At 35.5% G+C, this 20,785-nt stretch overlaps 2 protein-coding genes across 2 annotated transcripts; one reads left to right on the plus strand and one right to left on the minus strand.

Moving 5' to 3' along the window:
• Positions 1 to 125: 125 nt before the first annotated feature.
• LOC306887066 (protein rapunzel-like) lies at positions 126 to 5,960 on the plus strand. Its single transcript, XM_079444544.1, has 3 exons — positions 126 to 256; positions 2,209 to 2,269; positions 3,436 to 5,960. Exon 3 carries the CDS (start codon positions 3,464 to 3,466, stop codon positions 4,637 to 4,639), a length of 1,176 nt encoding a protein of 391 aa, XP_079300670.1. The 5' UTR covers positions 126 to 256; positions 2,209 to 2,269; positions 3,436 to 3,463; the 3' UTR covers positions 4,640 to 5,960.
• A 5,745-nt stretch (positions 5,961 to 11,705) lies between these two features.
• LOC306887070 (uncharacterized protein) lies at positions 11,706 to 14,578 on the minus strand. Its single transcript, XM_079444551.1, has 7 exons — positions 14,444 to 14,578; positions 13,753 to 13,970; positions 13,521 to 13,634; positions 12,790 to 12,846; positions 12,502 to 12,702; positions 12,023 to 12,142; positions 11,706 to 11,916 (listed from the first exon to the last, which is right to left on the minus strand). The coding sequence occupies exons 2-7, from the start codon at positions 13,924 to 13,926 to the stop codon at positions 11,851 to 11,853; spliced, it is 732 nt and encodes a 243-aa protein (XP_079300677.1). The 5' UTR covers positions 13,927 to 13,970; positions 14,444 to 14,578; the 3' UTR covers positions 11,706 to 11,850.
• Positions 14,579 to 20,785: the final 6,207 nt, after the last annotated feature.

The raw sequence follows: 20,785 nt of genomic DNA on the forward strand, positions 1-20,785 counted from the left end.
TTACAAAACTTACTATGGTAACCATATTGCAAATAATTAAAGGACACTTCAATTCTAGAACTGCACTATAGTATTTTGGTGGAAACTATGTTACAGTAATGGATAAAGCCAAGGACAATACTTGAAATTCCTTCAGTGTAGTTGAAGGGTGTGCCACGCGCTTTAGAGAAGAACCAGCACGTGATCAGACGTCGAGCGAGACCTCAGCTCAACTTTAGCTTTATTTTATTCAAAGTCATTTGTGATCGATTGGAAGGTGAGTTTGGTTCATAACAGTATCTATTTGTTCACTAAACCTCAGTAACATGGCGATTTCGTTGGTCTGTGCGCTGTAGTTTCAGTTTTTGCTCATGAAAAGTTTTTGGGCGTTTCTCTTCACAGTCTGCTCTGTATTTTCTCCAGACGTCGACGTGTTTTAAACACGAGTGAGTTGCATAACGGATAGATTTTTCACGCTGAAATGAACTTCTCTGTAATTTAATCGCATTTGTTACCGTTTTGAAGAACTCTGAGGGTTTGTTTGATTATTATCGGTGAGCTGCAGACTAAACCAGGAAGTGCTTCTTATGTCAGACATTGTATTAACGTGTCCAGACTGATATCTGAAGTAAATCCACATTTTTTCGCTTCCCCTTCTTTTCTTAAGAAGTGTCAGTGTAACTTACTTGTTATGAGCTAATCTGCATCCTGGGACAAAACAAAGACTGATTAACCTACCTTTGTGTCGGTAGGTTGCAGGTACGGTAGTTGGGTGTAATTATCCCCAAATAAACAAACCGCCACTGGGGTGTCGTGTCTCTCTAAAACGGTTTATTTAGCGAAAATTGTCATTACTTTACGCTGTGCCACATATTACACTTCCACTGCTTAACAAACAATAAATAAAGAAATATAATAATTACATGTAAAATATAATTCAATTGAAATGAACCGCGATGGACACATGTTTTCTGGACGAATGGTAAGTTGCCCTTGACAACGGTAACACAGGCCGCCTGTGATTGACCAATCAGAATCAAGTATTCGACACAGCGTCTTTAATATAGTTAAATTACAAGCCTTATCCCAGTTTTATCACACATCTTTGGATATTTTGCTTCATAAACAGACAAATGTACTTTTCAGCTACGTTAACTACAGCTAAAATTGTAACAACATTATTTTATCATGTGGTAGTATCATTGAAATTGTGCTATGTTGGATTGTAACCCATAGCAGATCTGACTTTTTTAATGTGTGTGTGTTATGAATTGAGTTGAGGCTATATGCTAATGGGCCCACTTAGTGTATTAAATTAGTCATTCATTTTGTGTGATCCATGCCAATAGAGCTTTACAATGGTCAGCATTTCAAATATGCATACAGGTATATTTCGGTTGAATGGTGAACACTGCGAAATTAGTGAGATTTCATCTTGTAACACTGCAATTTTGTAGCTACTGCCCAGTGAAAAAGAGCATACTGTGGATGTCTGGAGAGAAGCTGACAAGGTGTTTTCCCTGTCCTGTTTCCATGGTCACTGAGGTGCTTTGGAAAAAAGGTTCTTGCTCAGCTAGTTGAACTCGCCTGTTAATCATTTCCACACCTGTGTTGGCACCAGCCAGAAACGTTAATGGAAAATCATCAGTTGTTTAGGTGAATTTTGTCATAATCGTATCATTATATGGTATATTGTAAACATTTGTTGAGACATCTTATGTAATAGGTTGTATTTATGTAATATTACACTACCAGTCAAAAGTTTGCACACACCTACTCGAAACTTTATTTTTTAAAAAAGTTATCACAAGACATTAAGTCAGTCAAGTATGTCCAAACTTTGGACTGGTGGTGCATATGATCTTCTAGGAAGTTTGAAAATTACCTAACATGCTATTTTCTTCTTTTAACAAAAAAAAAAAAGCAAAGCTTTGTATTGGCCTACTCTGTGTTGCATCAATTCATTTGAACTGTTTCCAAGTGAAATGTCTGTCCTCTGTATTTTTATGCATTGCATACTGTGACTAAGTGTTCAAACATTATTTTACAATTCTTTTAGTGCATGTTTGAATTGAATGAATGCATCTGGCCCATTTCTTTCATGAACGTGTAGGTGTGGTTGTCAGGGAGAGCAAGCATCTGTTAGCATGTGTACATACACCTGGTGTGTATTGCTGCTGCTTTTATGGTTTGTATAATACATTTCTCATTTCTTTTATCATTTTATAGCAAGCCCACCCTGACTCACATTGACCACTCAGCGATTGAGAGGAAACGAGGACTAACACATGTAAGTTTCTTTCCATATACCACTCTCAGAAGACAAAGACCTCGCTTACTAAAGCTGACTTAGTTTTTCAATTAAAAAAATAGCATGTTTTGTCTATTTTTGCAAAATAAAAAATGTTGAAATGCATTGCATGGCTAACATTTGGTATTACTACATGTAAAAGCCTCCTTTAAATATGGGTGTGATTTTGGATATTTTGTAGTAAATCACCTGCAGTATGGCCTTGAAGCCCTATGCAATTTGTTAGATTGCACAAAATGATTAGCTTTGGAAAATCAGAGCCTTTGAGGAATAGTTCACCGAAAAGAAAACAGTTGGAAATGTACTTGCTCTCAGGCCTTTCAAGATGTAAATGAGTTTGTTTCTTCATCAGAGCAGATTTTGAAAAGTGTAGCATTACATCACTTGCTCACCAATGGATCCTCTGCAGTGAATGGGTGCCGTCAGAATGAGAGTCCAAACAGCTGATAAAAACATAGCAATAATCCACACCACTCCAGTCCAACAATTAACATCTTGTGAAGCAAAAAGCTGCGTGTTCGTAAGAAACAAATCTTTCATTAATATGTTTTAACTTCAAACTGTTGCTTCCGGCTGAGTCCTCTAAAGTCATCTCATCTAAGTGAGGAGAGAAATACGCACAGATAAAAAAAGCTCCATTTACAAGTGAAAACAGTCTAAAACAGCTCTGAACAAATATGTATGTGGATTTTGATGTGAGAGACAACAGAAGATGGAGTTTTTCACTGGAGGAAACGTTATTATGGATTATGGACTCATATTTTGACCTGAAGCGACTGTTAAAATTTAAAACGACTTGATGACTTATTTGTTTCTTACAAACATGCTGCTTTTCACTTTTCAAGATGTTAATTGATGGACTGGAGTGGTGTGGATTATTGTGATGTTTTTAGCACTGATGTTTTTAAACTCTCATTCTGACGGCACCCATTCACTGCAGAGGATCCATTGGTGTAATACTAAATTTCTCCAAATCTGTTCCAATGAAGAAATGAACTCATCTACATCATGGATGGCATGAGGGTGAGTACGTTTTTCAGCAGATGGTCATTTTTGGGTGAACAATTCCTTTAAATTAAAAACAACTTTCTGAAAATAAAATGATGTTGTTTCAAGTACTTATATAATGATCTTATTTTACACAGAGACCGTTTTTGCTTTTGAAACTAAAAGATGGCCGATCAGCTGCAGAAACTTGTTTCACAGAAGAAGGATGTTGTTGAGACCATCATGGAAGTGTTTGAGCAGGGCGCAGAAGTGGTGGCCAGCATCGCTGGAGATCTGTTCCCCGTGTTCTCCATCGCAGCTCCGCTCGTGAAGCTGGCGCTGGATAACGTGGAAAGCAAAGAGGCAGAGTACATGAAGGAGCAGTTCCAGAAAGTGCGAGATCGCCTGGAAGCCGTTTCTGAGGAAGTCCAGCAGATAAACCAGGAGATCAAGAAGAGCAGCATAGATGCAACCTACTTCTCCGTGGAGGAGAATCTGACCAACCAATTCCGCAAATTCATGGACGTCCTGAATGCGAAACCTAAATTCAGAGAGGTCAGAAAGAAAACGTTCCTGGAGCACTTCAACAGGACAGGGGGTGATAAAAACCTGCACACTCTTTATAACGCCGTAACCGGAGATAACTTCTCAGGAGAGTCTGTGCTGGAAATCACTCTGAATTATGAGCAGAAGAGCCGCAGAGTGGTGGAGGAGTTTTGCGCTACACTCAAGAAACTGTTCTGCATTGGTTTGATCGCCTTACTGGGACACGCAGCATTGAAAGGCGATGACGATGAGGAGAAGCTGCTTCAAGATTGGAGCGAGAGGATGAAAGTGGTGCAGGATAAAATGAACGTCGTGATTGAAGACTGCATCAACAGCTTTCCCACACAGGCCGAGCTGGACGCCAAACGCATAGTGAGAGACCAGAGTGACAAAAGCAACCAGCAAATAGCTGACTTGCTGGTAGAGCACCTGAAAAAGAAGTATGACTGGGTTTGCTGGTCAGTCCGCATCTTTAACTCCCCCACTGGCCTGTTCACCAACAAGAGAGACTTCCACGGTTTGACGGGAAAGAGTCGCTTTCAGGTGCCATCGTCAGATGACAAGCTAAATGTTGTGGTCTCCTACAGCGCCTCGCCTGAACCCATCGATAAAGCCCGGATACAGAGCCTGATTTTGGAGCAGAAGAAAATCACGATGACGCCGTTGGCTGAACTGCTTTTTGAGACAATCCCTGTGAGTGTGGTTCACACAATCAAGACCTCATGCAAAGATCTGGGCTTCTCCAGCAGCTTCTCTGACGAGCTGCACTTCTTTGAGGAGTTCAAGAGCTTCTGTGTCTTTCTTCATTCTGCTTAAACAAGGAGGGGAAATAGAAAGATTAACAGCAGATGTTGTAGGATGATATTCGATTCAACTATTATAATTAGACAACTTAGCCTCTCTAAGGTTATTACTTGTGACCAAAATCAACTATTGTACTCTACTATCTTTCTTTTTTCATCTTTTTTTCCTAGTATTTCCTTTATCTCTGCTTGTTTTAAAGCTGTAAATGAACACTTCAATATATCAAATGTGTTTTTAATATACCAAGTGTTTTGTACTCCCTTATTAGTGTGTTTGGTGGGCGACGGTAGGGTTTTAGAGACTAGGCTGGGAAAATAGGTAGTCTTGTTGGTGCCGATATAACCTTGTGGGCAATGTGCCGACATACAGCACCGTTGTGTCCCGTGTTTGAATCCCGACTTGATGACCTTTCCTGAACCCACCCACCTCTCTCTCTCCCACTTCGCTTCCTGTCATGTCTGATCTGTCCTGTCACAATAAAGGCAAAAATAAATCTTAAAAAAATAATAACAATAGGTAGTCTCAGGCGGCTCGCCAACAGACCGTCCATGTTCACTGATTGTATGCAAAATGTTTGCACAGTTGTGTTTTGTTGTTGTGAGGAAGAACTAATTACTAGATTTTGAAAAGTTTTACAGGTTTTTAACATCATATAACATCACATTTTTGACAGAAACACTTCTAGGTATTCTCAAGCAAAACCGAATATTTGTTTATATATATATATATATAAGTTCTTACCTTAATATATGCATGAAGTAAGGAGTAAGAAAAAATAATAAATAAAACAAATAAAATTAATTAAAGAACAAAGCATAGAAAAAAAGATAAAAAATTGTGACAGAGAGAACTTGAGGAAGGAGCTTGAGTTTCCTTAGTTTGTCTGAACTTTTAATATTTGGATGGACTTCTGATTACAAAGTATGCAGACATTTTTCAACTGTGTTTTCTCTATAGTATGTGTTTTAGCAAGGGTTTAGCAAAAAAAAAAAAAAATTTAATCTATTAATTAATCTATTTCAGATTTTACTCGCCCCTAAACGGCAAGTCAACACACTTTACTAGACAGTCAGGTCTCTTTCTGCCTAAGAAGCAGTTCTTGGCTGTAATTTACAAGTGAACCAGACAGTCTGGTGAAGTTACTCTAGAACAAATTTCACTACCATTAAAGGTTTAGACAAAAACCTGCACAAGTGGCCACTATAGATTCTGACTGAGCACATACTCTGTTGTTGGTAAACTAAATGTATTTAGCAAGGATGCATTGAGCTGATTAACACTGACAGTTGTATAATGTTATAAAATATTTCTATTTCAAATAAATATTCATCAAAGAATCAACACTGGTAATGTTTCTTGAGCTGTAAATCTGAATATTAGAATGATTTCTGAAGGATTGTCTGACAGTGGAGTAATGATGTTGAATATTCATCTTTGCATCGCATGAATAAATTACATTTTAAAATACATTCAGATATACACAGTTATTTTAAATTGTAATAATAATTTACAATATCATTGTTTTACTGTATTTTTGATTAAATAAATGCAGGCTTGGTGAGCAGAAGAGACTTCTAAAATTCTACTGGTTTCTGAGCATACAAGTTGACATCAAATCAAAATTGACACTATTTAACTAAAAAACATAGATGTATCATAAAGCAAAAACATCTGCATTTTGTTGACGACAAAGTTATTGCTGAAAGAAGTATGCAACCTACATTTTCTCTTGAAATTGATTAATGAACAATCATAAATCAGTCTAACTTTTATTTGTTTATATATATGTTTACATGTCTGTGTGTTTAACATCATCTCTGTTCAAGTTCTCATGATAGAGATACAGAATCCACTACCACCACATTATTGGATTTGGACACTTCAAAGATTCTGTTACAGACTGTTTCAGATGAAATCTGATAACTTGAGCTCCGTGAAAACATTTCCACACATGATCTCCTCTGCACGTCTTTGGAAGGCAGGACTGTACTGATATTACTCAAACATTCTGCTAAGTGTTTGTTCTAATAAACTTCAGCAAAGTGTTTTGTAGATCATTTAAGCCTTAAAGTCTTTGATAGAATGTTCAGCATTAAAAATGTAACCAATAGAGTCATCATGACATTTGCATATATATGCATACTGAATAGTGAATGGTATTGTCTTCCCTGCATACTATTTATAGCCATCCTTACACTGTACACAGGCGGTGTTGATTCTCGTGTGCAGCTGACTAATGATATGAAACGATATGGCATTTCATTTACACGGAGCCAAGGCTGAAATGCAAGCTTACTGAAAATGTCAGCACTATTCTTTTGCTGCCTTTCAAGCAGTGATATTTCCTTCATAAAATTAAAATCCAATCATTGCATCGGTTATATATGGTGCAAATTATGAATCTTTTTTTTCCTCCAATTTTAGACAACAAACTTGTTGTTGCTGGACAGCTGTGATGTTGTACATCGCCTTTCAACTCCACGTTTCACTGGATGTATAAATAGATTTACTGAAACACCCATCAAACCCTGTAATTATGCACAGGAGCCACAAACGGATCTATTGTTATCTCAGGATTTGTCCCACCCTATGACAGTGGTCAAAAACAAACCTAGAATAGAAAACAAAAATGCCAACACTTTACATTTTAAAGACAACAATATTATAACTGAACACTACAGATTCATATAAAATCACTGCTACACTGTAAAAAAATGTTAAAAAAGGGCAAAATGTACTGTATTAATATGAAGGAATTAATTTTTTGAAGGCGTTTTACCTTTTTTTTTATATTGCTTGGTTAACAGAAATGTCTTTAAAATTACCATTAGTTTTATTTATTTTTTGGCAGTGTATACAAAAATTATATTTTGAAGTTAAGTATAACCAAGATTATTGGAGTAGGTTTTACAAGAAAATATATTTCAGTCTTTCTACTTAAGAATTTGTTTAATATATTTGATATGTGCCATTTCTTTATAAATAATTGTGAAATTTACTAGTTTCTGAGTGAAACTTGTTTACATTTTTTTCAGTGTAGATGGGAAAATGTTCTAAAGTACATTATAAATTGTAGAATGATGACTGCAAAGCAAATCTTGACAAAACATGAGCTATAAATTAATTTATTAAACAAATTTACATGACTTTACTGAACTGAAAGAGAACTTTAATCAAGGCAATGATTATGGTAACCTCCATATTTGATGTTAGCTATTATGCACATTAAATTGCTGAAGTCTCATTCAAAGGATGACAGTATGGCAGCCTTTCAGTATTGCACAACTGCTTCACTGGTCACTGAGGAAGAAATCTGGCATTTTGGTACTTTCCACAGCCAGCAGCTCCTCGTCACTGCATCTGGGTAGAGTAAATACTGCAGCAGCTGTGTCTTGTGTCAGTATATTACAGCCAAAAGCCTTTAGCTTATGCCATAGCCCGGCAAAACCACAGGACAAAAGCTATGAACACACTTTCAAAATCAATAAATTCAATCCATTTCCTTTACAGCAAACCAACTGACGGTTGGAAAAGTGCTACTAACACACCAACAAACCATGATTTGCCACTTACGATTGCTTGCCAGAAACAAGTCATTAAACCTCATCACTGACCAATCTGAAACACAGAATGCAACTTCAGTCTATATTGTGTACTTGACTCACAATTGATTTCAGTGGAGTTTAAGCTATCATCATATACTCCAGTAAGTATACAAATACATAGCCTGCACACAGATATTGGGCAGTTAAATAGGACTTAACTGCTACCTGTCCTTTTTAGTTCTGAATGGAATGTAAATACTTCAAATCAACATTATAATTATCTTACCCTGTTTGGATTTCCCCCCAGCTAGCAGGAACGTACATTAACAAGCCAATGTTGAAAAGCCTTAAAAAGTTGTCTAGGTAGCTTAGAAGGTTCTAGAACAGAGCTAGAGTTTTGTACATCTCTCTGTTTATTTAAAATGAATGAGTGTGCAGTTCCTCAGGGAGAAAAATGTCACATTTTTGCCTTCTACTTCCTTTCACTTCTCATCTAAAGGGTATGTGGGATCTCCAAGGGACTTTTGGTTCACTGGTTTTATTTATGTGAAGTCTTGCATCATGATGCAGGCTTAGTAAGTGTGACTTGCTTGTTTTCAGGCTTTAATGCAACTCCATTGGCGAGGCCACAGGGCCTCAATATGACCTCTAGCGACAGAACGGCAGCAAGCAACAGTATAAAAAGTTACATTCAGAATTGATTACATTGAAGAGTCAAATAAGTCAGGTAATATAGAATTTGCCATTTTTAAATGAGAATTTACCTATTAGCAAAGTTCTTTTCTCTAGAAATGTTCCCAACCAATTACAAAGAAACTGCATTCTACTCAAACCCAGAAGGAGCATGAACTTAGTCTCCTTGTAAATAGCTTAAGAGATTTTTTTAATCAGATCAAAATTACTTTTCCATGAATATGATTTGGCCACAGTGCCTCACAATGAGTCCGGCCCCATCAGGTGACCTCAGGAACGCAGAAAAACATGACGTGCGTCAGGACGGTTTCACGTGAGATGCAAAAACATCGCGCAGCCATTTATTCACTCAATGTTACCTTGGTTCTTCCCTAATGCAGTCTCCATTTAAATATTTCCATTTTGGGTCAATTTCAGCCTGAAAAAGATCCAATAGATGTTTATTAGGTGAGTGGCTCCAATAGCGCACAAGCTCACCCAACATGATTAGATGCTGATGTGGAAAATCCTCAGTATCCTGAGGTTCTTCCTGGTCTGACAAGCTGAAAACAAAAAGGATAACTGTCTCCATAAAAAGTAAACTTGTTTTTTCTTGAGAGGAACCCATGGCTCTTAGTCAGAAGATCTGGAAATGACTGAACTCAAGAGGTAATATAGCATATGCATGACAAAAAGCAAACAGATTTGGCATTCAATTAAAAAATAAATAATTCAATACCGACTAATCAATGTCAGTGGTTTTGTTCATTTTAGCCTGGAATATCAAGTTTACTGTCAGTAGGCTCATAGTCAATAACTAATCCATCAAACACACACTCTTAAAGGGAGAGTTCACTCAAAATGAAAATGCTGGCATTATTTACACACCCTCATTCATTCCAAAGAACATTTAGACACTTGAGCTGGGAATCAAAACATCCAGATATAAGAATTTTTTTTTCCCTCAAAGGTCATATTTTTCATAAGCACCAATGTGCTATTTAAAAATTGCAGTATGCAAACTATACCTTTAAATGTATACTATCTGAACATGCTCTTACCTTCGAAACTTACAGTACACACACTATTGTGTGCCCTTTTAACTGTAATTATGTCATTATGTTTATAATTATGTCATTCTGTTTAGAATTGCTATGTTTCCAAGTGCTGACGCTTCTGGCACCAACAACAGAAGCTGATTCTGATTAACTGAAAGGAAAATGGCCTATGAAAAAGCAAAGAAAAACTATTTGTTTCTTGATGCAAACCTTCAGCAACTTAAAATCCATCTGGACTGTATAAATAAGATCACAGAGAACACAGAGTAAATCATTACATCGTTACATGGATGTCAAAGTATCAGACAGATGTGAATTAACTGAACAAGGAAACTATGTCACAGCGAGGATAAATGCCTTTGTATGCATATGAAACAACTTTCATTTGAAGCTCTGACTCTTGCTGACTGTTTCAGCTGCTTTAAATTAGTGAATCCCCTGCAAGGAACAAAAGTGGCACCCAGTGATTCAGCATCACTGTAATCCCACCGAAGCTCAACCGCAGACATACCTGTGGTACGAAATCTAAAAACAGCTACCTTGATGTGTTTGTTCCAGATCAAGACCACTGACCTCCCAGTAACAGCAACTAATGAGTGTGGGAGGAAGCACGGGTAACTGAGCTAATATCATTTCACGTCTTCTCACAAAAAAAAACAAACAAAAAAAAAATCAACTCTGATCAGTATTTTTTGTCTGTAATAAGTCTTGTAACAAGAAGGACATTACAGCAGAAGAAATTAATAGTTAAATGTAAGCCCAACCTTTAAGGATACACATGGTAATACCACAAAAAAATAAGACAGAAAGAGAAAGAAACACCACATATATAGATAATTAGATCCTATATGTTGTGAAATAATGGTGGATTACACAAAATTTACACTTTTGATAACACAAAATTCTGTATGGTAGCCTTGACAAAGTTATGTATCTTTCAAAGGTAAATTATTTACATAAAACTCAAGCATCTTAACACCATCTGGTGGTGAAATCGTGCAAATAGTAATAAAAAGATAATACTAGTGAAGCCCATGTTGTTCCGAAATGTTTTATATCTTTAAGTAAGCAAAAGACTTTTAACATCCTTGAAAATGAGAAATGATTGAGATATTTTCACTACATTCAGGCGTAGTACTATAAAGGTAGGTTTTGAATTGTAGAACTGTGTTCTTAGGATGCACTTATCTCAAAGGAATAGCTCACCCAAAAATTAAAATGTGCTTAAAATGTAATCACCCCAAGTCCGTTGAAGATGTAGATGAGTTTATTTCTTCTTGGGAGCAGATTAGGTGAAAATTTTGCATTACTTGTATTTTGACAAGATGCAATTGTTTAAAGTTAAAACGTCTTGATGGATTTGTTTCTCACAAACATGCAGCTTTTCACTTCTCAAGATGTTAATTGATGGACTGGAGTGGTGTGGATTATTGTGATGCTTTTATCAGCTGTTTGGACTCAGTCTGAAGGCACCCATTCACTGCAGAGGATACATTGGTGAGCAAGTAATGTAATGGTGCATTTCTACAATGCTAAAAAATCTGTTCCCATGAAGGAACAAACTCATCTACATCTTGGATAGACTGAGGGTGAGTAAATGTTCAAAGTAAATGCTTTAAATGTCAGATTGGGGTGAAAACCTGTTCCATCTAAGGTCAGATTTGAACAGAGATAAATAAAGTAAACTTGTACACACTATAGTCAGGGAGTGCTGTTTAAGTGTATATATATATATATATATATATATATATATATATATATATATATGAAGTGATGGTGCCAAAGTGCTCAACACATGTATTTCAAAAAGCAGCACTTCATTTACTAGCAGTAACTAAATGTTTAAGGAAAACACCTGATAAGAACAAACATACTGGAAATCATCTCACTACTATATTGAGAGGTGTTGTATGTACTGTATATACTTGTTGCTTTATATCTTGTCTCTCTAACACACAGCACCAACAGTGGCGTCTTCCATGAGCGGCTTGTGAAGTTCTGGATCCTCCACCGACTGAAAAACCACAAACAATCATGAACACACAGAGCAGCTCTCTGAAACTCTCACAATCAGTGGATTTGACTGATTGATTGTTGTAACAGTGCTGATGATACAGTACCTTTACATCTTCATCCTTCTTGCACAAAGCCTTCCCAGTCAAAACACAGAAACTGATGGTCACACAGAGCTGAAGGACCGACAGCACTATCATCATGATATCTAGTCCTCCGAGGATCATCTAGAGGTGAATCAAGATCAGAGTGTCATTTGAGGAAAGTAATGGTCGATAAGGCCTATATGAAGTACTATACAAACATCCGCTCTAATTCAACCTGAAATAATATAATTCAAGAACCCTCACCATTTTTGATCCAGAGTAATACTGCTCTGATTGAATTATAAATGATATAATCCTATAGTAACATATTTTTTAAATATATGGCCTCCTAACCCACTTTAAGTACTTTTACAAAAGATTAGATTCATGCAATAACTTTGAATTACCAATAGCTTGTGAAACCACAAATTAAAATAGCTTCACAAACTTTGGTCATTTGATCCTACACAATCTAATACATAAAAAAAAATGAACATAACCTGATTGAGGTACTTGTACTGCACACAGATCTCGGTTCTCCTCATATGTTCAGGGGAAGATGTTACGGCATAGCTGTAAGACGAGTAATACCCGGTGTCACAATATAGACCATTTCCTTTTGCCAGGTCCATTGAATACAGCACAACAGCTGTGATAGCCAGTGCAGCACTGACTACATTCAGAACCACTGCGATGACCAGCTGTACAACACAACAATATAAACTGGTGATGGCAGCGTAACTTCCAAAAACACTGATATGTTTATTATGGCTTTGAAGGACACTTACTAGGAAAGGACTGGGAAACTTAGCTGCAAGAACAGTCACAATTCCAATTATAATGACCTATAAAAAAACATTAAAAACCTCTGTGAGTGTCCAATCATAGTCATTGAAATTAAAAGTGTAAAATAGGTTTCGTGACCCATCAGATCTCAATAAACATCATCAAAATGCAATGGATCCATCACAACTGATGACATAAACACTAGCAAATCAAATTCCATTAAAATACATAAATAAAAAGTCCTAAACGCTACCTGCCCCCCAAAAATCTACATCTATGTTCTTTATAAATAAAATGAATTTTGATGCTTTTGTGCCACTTGCTCAAGTAGTGTAAATAAAGAAAAAAAGATCTTATTAAAAACTTATCAAACCATTATAATAATAAAACATTATTTTTTAAAGAAGTTATTGCTTTCAAATATTGTTAATAATATCTGGTGAAGAAATGTTCACTACTAATATGTGTGTACATTTTACTCTTTTTTTTTTTTTAAATGATTAAGATGCGTACACTCACATGTAAGGTGTAAGGAAAGTGTTTTATGCATTTTTGAGTAATTAAATGAACCAATATGAATATAAACATGAAAATTTGCGCATGCATTTTACAGTACATTTCTCCCTTCTCATCCTCTCATATTTGTTACTGATAAATGCAATATATAGACTCACTCATTACACATGTAATGTTTTATGAAAATAAAAATAAACAGAATAAGACAAATTCTTACCACACCACCGATCCAGAAAGCAACCCCACATTCTGTAACGTTGTTCCATATCCCAGAGCTTCGAACCAAAATCCCAAACACAATATTGATGACTCCAGCTATTATCTGCATAGTCTACGGCATAAAAACAAACAAGATTTTTTTCATACACCTCAAAAATGAAGAAGCAACTTAAAATGACACAAGTCTTGTAATGAAAGTCTTGCATTAAAAAGACAGTTGTTTAATTCACCCCAAGAGCTGTGTGGATGTTCGTCAGCTTCTTTTTCATCTTCTGAGACACAGAACACACCGGACTGCAGCAGAGAAAACCCAGAACCTGACACAGTACGGGCCATTTGCTCTTCGGGTTTGAGGCGATGGTGATGACCGTCAAACCCTCACCTCGAGACATTGTCAGAGACATGCTGCAGACTTCAGGCCTCCAACAGGTGATAAAGGCCAAATGTCCTGTAAAGACAAACAAATTACCATTCTAGAGCATCACAATTGGTATAAACACATCAAGATCAAATCATGCTTTAGAGAAGAAACAAAAAAGCTTGTTCACCAAAAAGCCTTGACACTGCTATTGCCAACTTAGGACAATAAGATACAGATCATTTAACAAATAATAACATGTAGTCATAATAAGCCTTCAAGGATAAAAAAAAAGCAATTTACTGACACTGAAACTATATTCATTTGCAATATTAAAAGCACAACCTACTAGAGACAAGAGATCACAAATCAAATGTGACAATGTGGCCTAATCTTAATAGAAATCTCTCTCTCAAACATTCTAGAATAATTTTGATAATTGACAGGGTATTGATGGCAGAAGTTTCCTTTCGACCAAAATAGAAAGAAAACTAAACATCTAATTCCTGTGACGCAGAATTTTGCAGTATTACATATTCTCTTAAGAAATAACTCAGACTTACCCTGAGACTAACAGTCCAGAGTGCAGTCACTGGATTTCAGGAAAATATCAAAACTTCAGGAGCAGAGAAGAACTATCAATCAGATCTGATCGGCTACAGCGTTCTGTTGATTCGGATAGTTTAAAAGAATCTTCTGAAAGAATCGTTTATGAATCAGACTGAGTCGATTCTCACAAAAGTGACTCACTGAACCGTAAACCGCTAACTGCCTATTAACAAAGAATTCCTGCATATTATCTTTAACACATACAAAAACCTTTTCAGCCAAGAGATATACATTAATTTCAGCACTGTGAATACAAATTATACAATGCAGGATGTCACGGACATTGTGTGACGCATTGCGCGAGGACGCAAATGAATCACTGAATCGATTTTGTGAACCGGTTCTTTAAAATGAACTGTTTATAAGTCAACATCTCCATCTGGAAAGCCTCGTTTGCCTCGGAGCTGTTTTCCAACATTGTTAAACAGAAATCTTCTTGCTTATATATAAGTGGTCATAAATGCACAATATCGGCAACAACAAACCTTACACCTGAAAGTAATAGGCCTAATAATAATAATAAAAAAATAGCACAAGGTTTTATATGAATCTTTAGACACCCACAAACCCTTTGTCTGTTTGTGAGAACTTTAGCTCAAGCATTTTAATTTATTAAGCATATATTTGGTGTCTCTGTTCTGCCTTTACACTTTCAACAGCAGCTGACTTGTATGTGATGCACATAGACATGTATATTAAACATATCTATGTTGATACAAGCCACCTGGTGGTGAAATCATGCAAACGTTTCAGACATAATTTATAGTCCTTAATTTGTGTATATATTTTTTATTTTATTTTAGTTTTTGTCCCTTATCTTTAGGTTAAAGACAAAAGCAAGCTAGTTTATTGATTTTCATGTCCCTAAAAAAAGTTAAAAAGTAAATAGCTTTAACTGAAAAAAACTCAAATTGAACTATAACTGAAATAAAAAATAAATGAAATCTTATTAGTAGTATAAAAACACTAAAATAAAACAATAAAAGTAAGTATAATAGTAAGCCTATAATATTAAGTATAATAGTATATAAATAATCAAAAGTCTATTCTACACAGTGTGTCTAAAGATGTAGACAGTGTATAAAAAAAAAAGAAAAAAAAAATCAAGAAAGCCAGTGATGCCAATTAAGTATTTTATTTAAAGGAAAAGGCAAGAATAAAAAATGTAGCTTGATGATTAGATGGTATAATAAATGGAATTCTATTACAAGCAAAAATAATAACTTTTTTCAATAACTTTTTTTTATGTTTATCTTATTGTCTAGCATGCAGGACCAACAGAGGTGTCTTTTATATCATAAACATGAACAGAGCATCTCTAGAAGCTCAGGTCAGTTGCACATCTCCTGATTGATTTTCAAATAACTAAATTAAAATATATATAGGCTACATAAGAAACAGAATTAGTCAGAAGCTCAGCATTTTAATTTGATAATTACAGTGTGAAACCTACTAATTGAATTCAGTGACCTTTTTAATCAAATCCAAGCCTGGAAAGTCCATGGCTATCCCCCCAAAACAAGGCTTGGGATTGGTTTTCTTAGATTCATCATTGAGATGTTTATACAGCCAAGGGTTGATTTGCTTTGCTAAATCTTTGGGGTTTTTATCTAGCCTCAATCTAGGTAAGCCTGTGCTACTTGAATAGTTCAAAACAACACAATCAGCTCTATACTGCTCATATGTAGTGGCATTCAGATGCTTAATAATTTTTTCTTTCTTTTTTTCAACATTAGTCACTATATAGTCATTATATTCATCCGTTTCATATAGACGGATACCCAGCCGAAAGGCATTTTTCTGAACAAATACAATCTTTCCTCTTACTTCACCAATCTTTGATATTGCACCTGAAACCCAGCAATTGTAACTAAATTTGGGAGTTTTTCCTTCAAAAAATAAACAGGTTTAACTCTGACCAACACTGTCTCTGATTTATATTTAGATAAAAATGTCTTAATTGTCTTGAGAGCTTCAGGGAAAGTTGTACATTGGTAAACTGGTCCATGCTTAATTTGTAAATTTTCCCCAGACACTCTGAAGTCGAAGAAGCGCCTTTAGCTGGTCCATAGAGACCAAGCCTGACATTTTGCTATGAATCCTCCATAAAGGGCCAAGCGCTCATGGGTACCAGGAATAGTGATGTCAGACATTAACTTTTCATCATCCAGAGTCTCCATCCAGCCAGTTGTATAATTTGCAGGGCGATGAGTGTATTATTATCAAGACTTGTTGTTGAATACTGCTGTGCAGTCTGTGGAACAGAATGAGAATAGAATCAGGTCAACAAAAATGTATTGCTTGAATGCACTGTACGTTGCTTTGGATAAATGTCAAAGGAATAAATGCAAAGGGAAATAACTTTATCTAAAAGTAATCATGGCTACTATTAAATGTGCGTCAGTGGAGAAAGCAGGCAGAAATTCTAATGATAACTGTTACAAAAATAGCTTTATAATAAAATCTTTATTCAGCTCTTGATCAGTATTCAATATAAATATAAATAAATAACATTCTGTTTGTTGTAGTTTTCTTTCTTAATGAACCAAACCCCAATAACCTACCCAATTTAGCATATAAAAATACAATAATTCAGTATTTTAAACTCACAGCAGCATCAACACACAGATCATTTTTCCAGGAACTCCCAGTTTCTTCATTGCCTGAGGTTAGCACAAAATAAAACAATACATTAGTACAAAACTAAACTAGTAAATACAGTACAAAGGCAACATGGATGTACACAAGAATTGCATGGAGGAAACAATGGTCAAATGTTACATTTTTGACAGCTAAAATTAAAAGAATAAAAATAATTACAAATAATAATAATAAAAAAAAATTAGATTGTTCAGGCCATTTCAAGATTTTCGGCTTTAACATGAGTGCGGTGTTTGGGATGAAACCCATTGAGTCTGAAATGGAATGTTAGGATATCAAATTTGAAGGTGATTTTATTGTTCTTCTGCATTTCTATGTACAGCACTGTGGTCAACATCTGTTGTCTTAATATGTGCTCTAGAAATAAAGTGAACATTGAACATTTAAATTACAACAACAACAAAAGATCAAATATTCTTGATGGACACCCAGAAACAAGTGTTGATCACAGCAGTGTATTTCCATATTTCACATTGTTAATTTTAATTATATACATAATCAGAGTTAAGTTGCTCTTATGGTTGCGTCACTATGTTGTTGGTTCAATGTTTTACAGGTTTTTCTCAGATGCTTTGGTACATTTCTCAGATCCATGCCATCTCTTGTGCACATCATATAAGTAATTTCTAATTTTTTTAACAAATTGCCTGTGCTTTTGTCCGCTGTTATCAATTGCTTAAATCATGTTGATCAAAACATTATTCTGGTTCTGTGTTGAATAGCCTGTAGTAAATATGAGATGAAAACCAAATTTGTATGTCGCTAAAAAAGGAAAATAGAAAAGGCCTGCATCCATGTATTGTCTGGAATAGAGTTATTTTATTTTTATTGTATACTAATACATAGTTTTTAGCGTTTATTTTCAGTTGTAATTTTAATAATTGTGTGTGCTTATTTCATTTTTATTAGTTTTTGCTCTTTTTAAAAATATTACTCTTTAAGTTTAATTTATTTTTAATGACAACACAAAATTTCAAATTATAGTTTTTATTTTATTTGACATTTTTTAATTAAGAGAAATGTTTTGAATAGTTTCAGCTAACGATTATAACCCTGGTTTTGAACAGTTCCATGGGCAATTTAATTACAGATAAAGCTTACCCTATATGCTCCGTCTGAGTGTCTCTTATATAATGTCAGGTGCCAGCTGTATCAGCACTGGTTTCCCCTTCCTGCTGCTCGTCGAGATGCTCGTGCACTCTTCTCTCACATTAAAGTAAGCACCCCTTCTTATAGTCTGTGGAGGTGCTGACACACACTTGCTTTCACACATAATATCTATATTTACATGTTATTCCTACCTGTGTCAGTTAATTTCCTGTTTGCATTAATGCAATACTAACACAATTTTCTTTATTTTTTATTGCACATTTTATCTAAACATTTAAACTCTTTATTTGGCAGTTTGCAATATGACCTGTCACTTTAGTTTAGTGAGGTAAGTGACCTCCGTGAAGTTGGCCCCCCACCCAATGCAAAACGTTGCATAAATAGTCTCAATCGTTTGTGCTCCAATTGTGCTGTAAAAAAGTTTGTTTGTGCTGCTTTGGTTTGTTAGATATAGAATAATTATTTAAAGGTCATTCTCAGGTCACTCAGTCCCCACACATGCTCCAAATTCACCCCAAATAGTTGTTTGTGCTTCATTTGTGCTGGTAGAAGTTTTGTTTGTGCGGCTTTTTATTTTGCTTTTATTTAGCATTTTATTTTGGGTTCCTCACTTATTCACTTTCTTACCAAATTGTTGGATTCTAGTGATGTTTTAATAGAACAACAACTCATGTTTTCAATGTTATCAATGTTTTTTTGTAGTGTTCCTTAAAAGCAGCTCAATATTCATCTGCTGTCGGACTCTTTTTCTGTCACTTTCTCTCACTTAAAATGGTTTTGTGCCCGAGCGCCATCAAGTCATAGCTTTATGTAACTTCGGCGCTTTTGTTCTCACCGGATTGACCTTATTTACATGGAGTATCATCTGATACACTTCACTGCCACCACGAGGTCACACTTCTGTTCAAGATGCTCTGGTGGAGAGTTAGTAGAGGAAAAGATGATACAGTTACAAGCTCAAATTTCTGGCCAATGTAAGTACAATGTTTTAACAATGTCAGTTCACATATTTAGTTACCCTTACGAAAATTAACCATGGTGTTACTACAAATAAAACCATGTTACTATAGTTAAACCATGGTAACCATAAATTAACCATGGTTTTTGCTAACCATAGTATGGTATTTGTAGTAAAATGGTTGTACAAATGGTAATGAATATGCCAAATAATAAAAATACTTGGTTACTACTCTTTTACTATACTAAAACAATGGTTACCTTTTGTAAGGGTAACTTCAAGAACAGCGGTACAGCATTCAAGTGAGAGTGCCGATGTCTGAGGAAATATGTGAGGAACATGGCATTTTCAAGTATGAAAACTTGCCGATTCGGGTGGATCGATTCATTGCAACATGCGCATTTGTTCTGCAAAACAAAAAAGTTTGCAACTGTTGCAACAGTGATCGTCAAAGAAGCCAGTCGGAGCACAAATGACTGAGACTAGTGTTTGGTCTTATCTTTCTGTGAGCAGATTCTAGATAGATGTGGTTCTGCACAGATGCAAAGATTTATTTGAAATTAAACTAGGTGAATTGTACTGATGAGTAAAATTAATCTTAATTGACCTTATGCACGGTTACTTCCTGGTTGTAGATAAGCCAGCTCAGTCATTTCCGGTCAAGTGTACTGTGCCTCTTTGCTCAGTTTCTCTACATAATCTATTCACAATTAGGAGAAAAGTTTTGTTTGTCTAAGATGACTAAATGTCCACGTATTCCGTTTCAGGAATGACAAAATGTGAATGTTAAATTTACGCGAGGCAATCTGTTAAATCATGCCGCGATAAATCATGCCACCACGAACCAGAAATCGGACTAAACCATCTGAAACAGTTCGCTGCTTGAGTCAACACAGATCTACAAGTTATTTGATCAAAACTCATTAAGTTCTCCAGTTAGTCCAACAGTACTGATCTGAGAACAGTACACAGACCAACAAACTGAGAACTGACTGCCGAGGGTTTCATAAACATGGTAAAATGTATGTTTCTGATGTATTTCCTGAAGAGCATTAAGTATAACAAATGAAACCTAATATAACATTGATAGATGTGTAAACATCATCATTGGCTGCATTAAGAATAGAATTGTGAAATGCAATTTTTAGTAGGCTACTTAATGAATAAGTGAGAAATTACTTGTTACTGGCATTATTCACAGTTATTGACAGCTACATATATCATAGTTTGCACTTATGTTAGCCAGCCACGGCCTCAAACACTAAGCTCACAATGGTAACCACAAAAAGTCCAACAAACATAAAATCATTAAATACTAACAAGTCTTTTCCTTTACTAATAAAAACTGCCTGGTTTCAGTCGATACAACAAAAATGATTAATGTGGCCCCACAACAAGTGGATTAAACTTTCACATTTACAAATTTAATTTCATGTGATATAATAAAATTGCAGCTTTTCTTGATTGCTCAAACACATTTTTAAAACTTTGCCTCTTTTTCTTGAAACTCTATCTATAACTTCTCAGCCAATTCCCCAAACGTCCTATTTTTAAATCAAAATGAAGT

This window comes from Barbus barbus, assembly GCF_936440315.1.
Source record: "Barbus barbus genome assembly, chromosome: 21".
Taxonomy (NCBI): domain Eukaryota; kingdom Metazoa; phylum Chordata; class Actinopteri; order Cypriniformes; family Cyprinidae; genus Barbus; species Barbus barbus.

Bases quoted from the DNA above. Each gene is read 5' to 3' on its own strand.
- LOC306887066 (XM_079444544.1), top strand. From the start codon at position 3,464: ATGGCCGATCAGCTGCAGAAACTTGTTTCACAGAAGAAGGATGTTGTT.
- LOC306887070 (XM_079444551.1), bottom strand. From the start codon at position 13,926: ATGTCTCTGACAATGTCTCGAGGTGAGGGTTTGACGGTCATCACCATC. The intron at 12,847-13,520 runs GTAAGAATTTGT...GTTTTTTTATAG, and splicing joins CTTTCTGGATCGGTGGTGTG to GTCATTATAATTGGAATTGT. The intron at 12,703-12,789 runs GTAAGTGTCCTT...TGTGTTGTACAG, and splicing joins AGTTTCCCAGTCCTTTCCTA to CTGGTCATCGCAGTGGTTCT.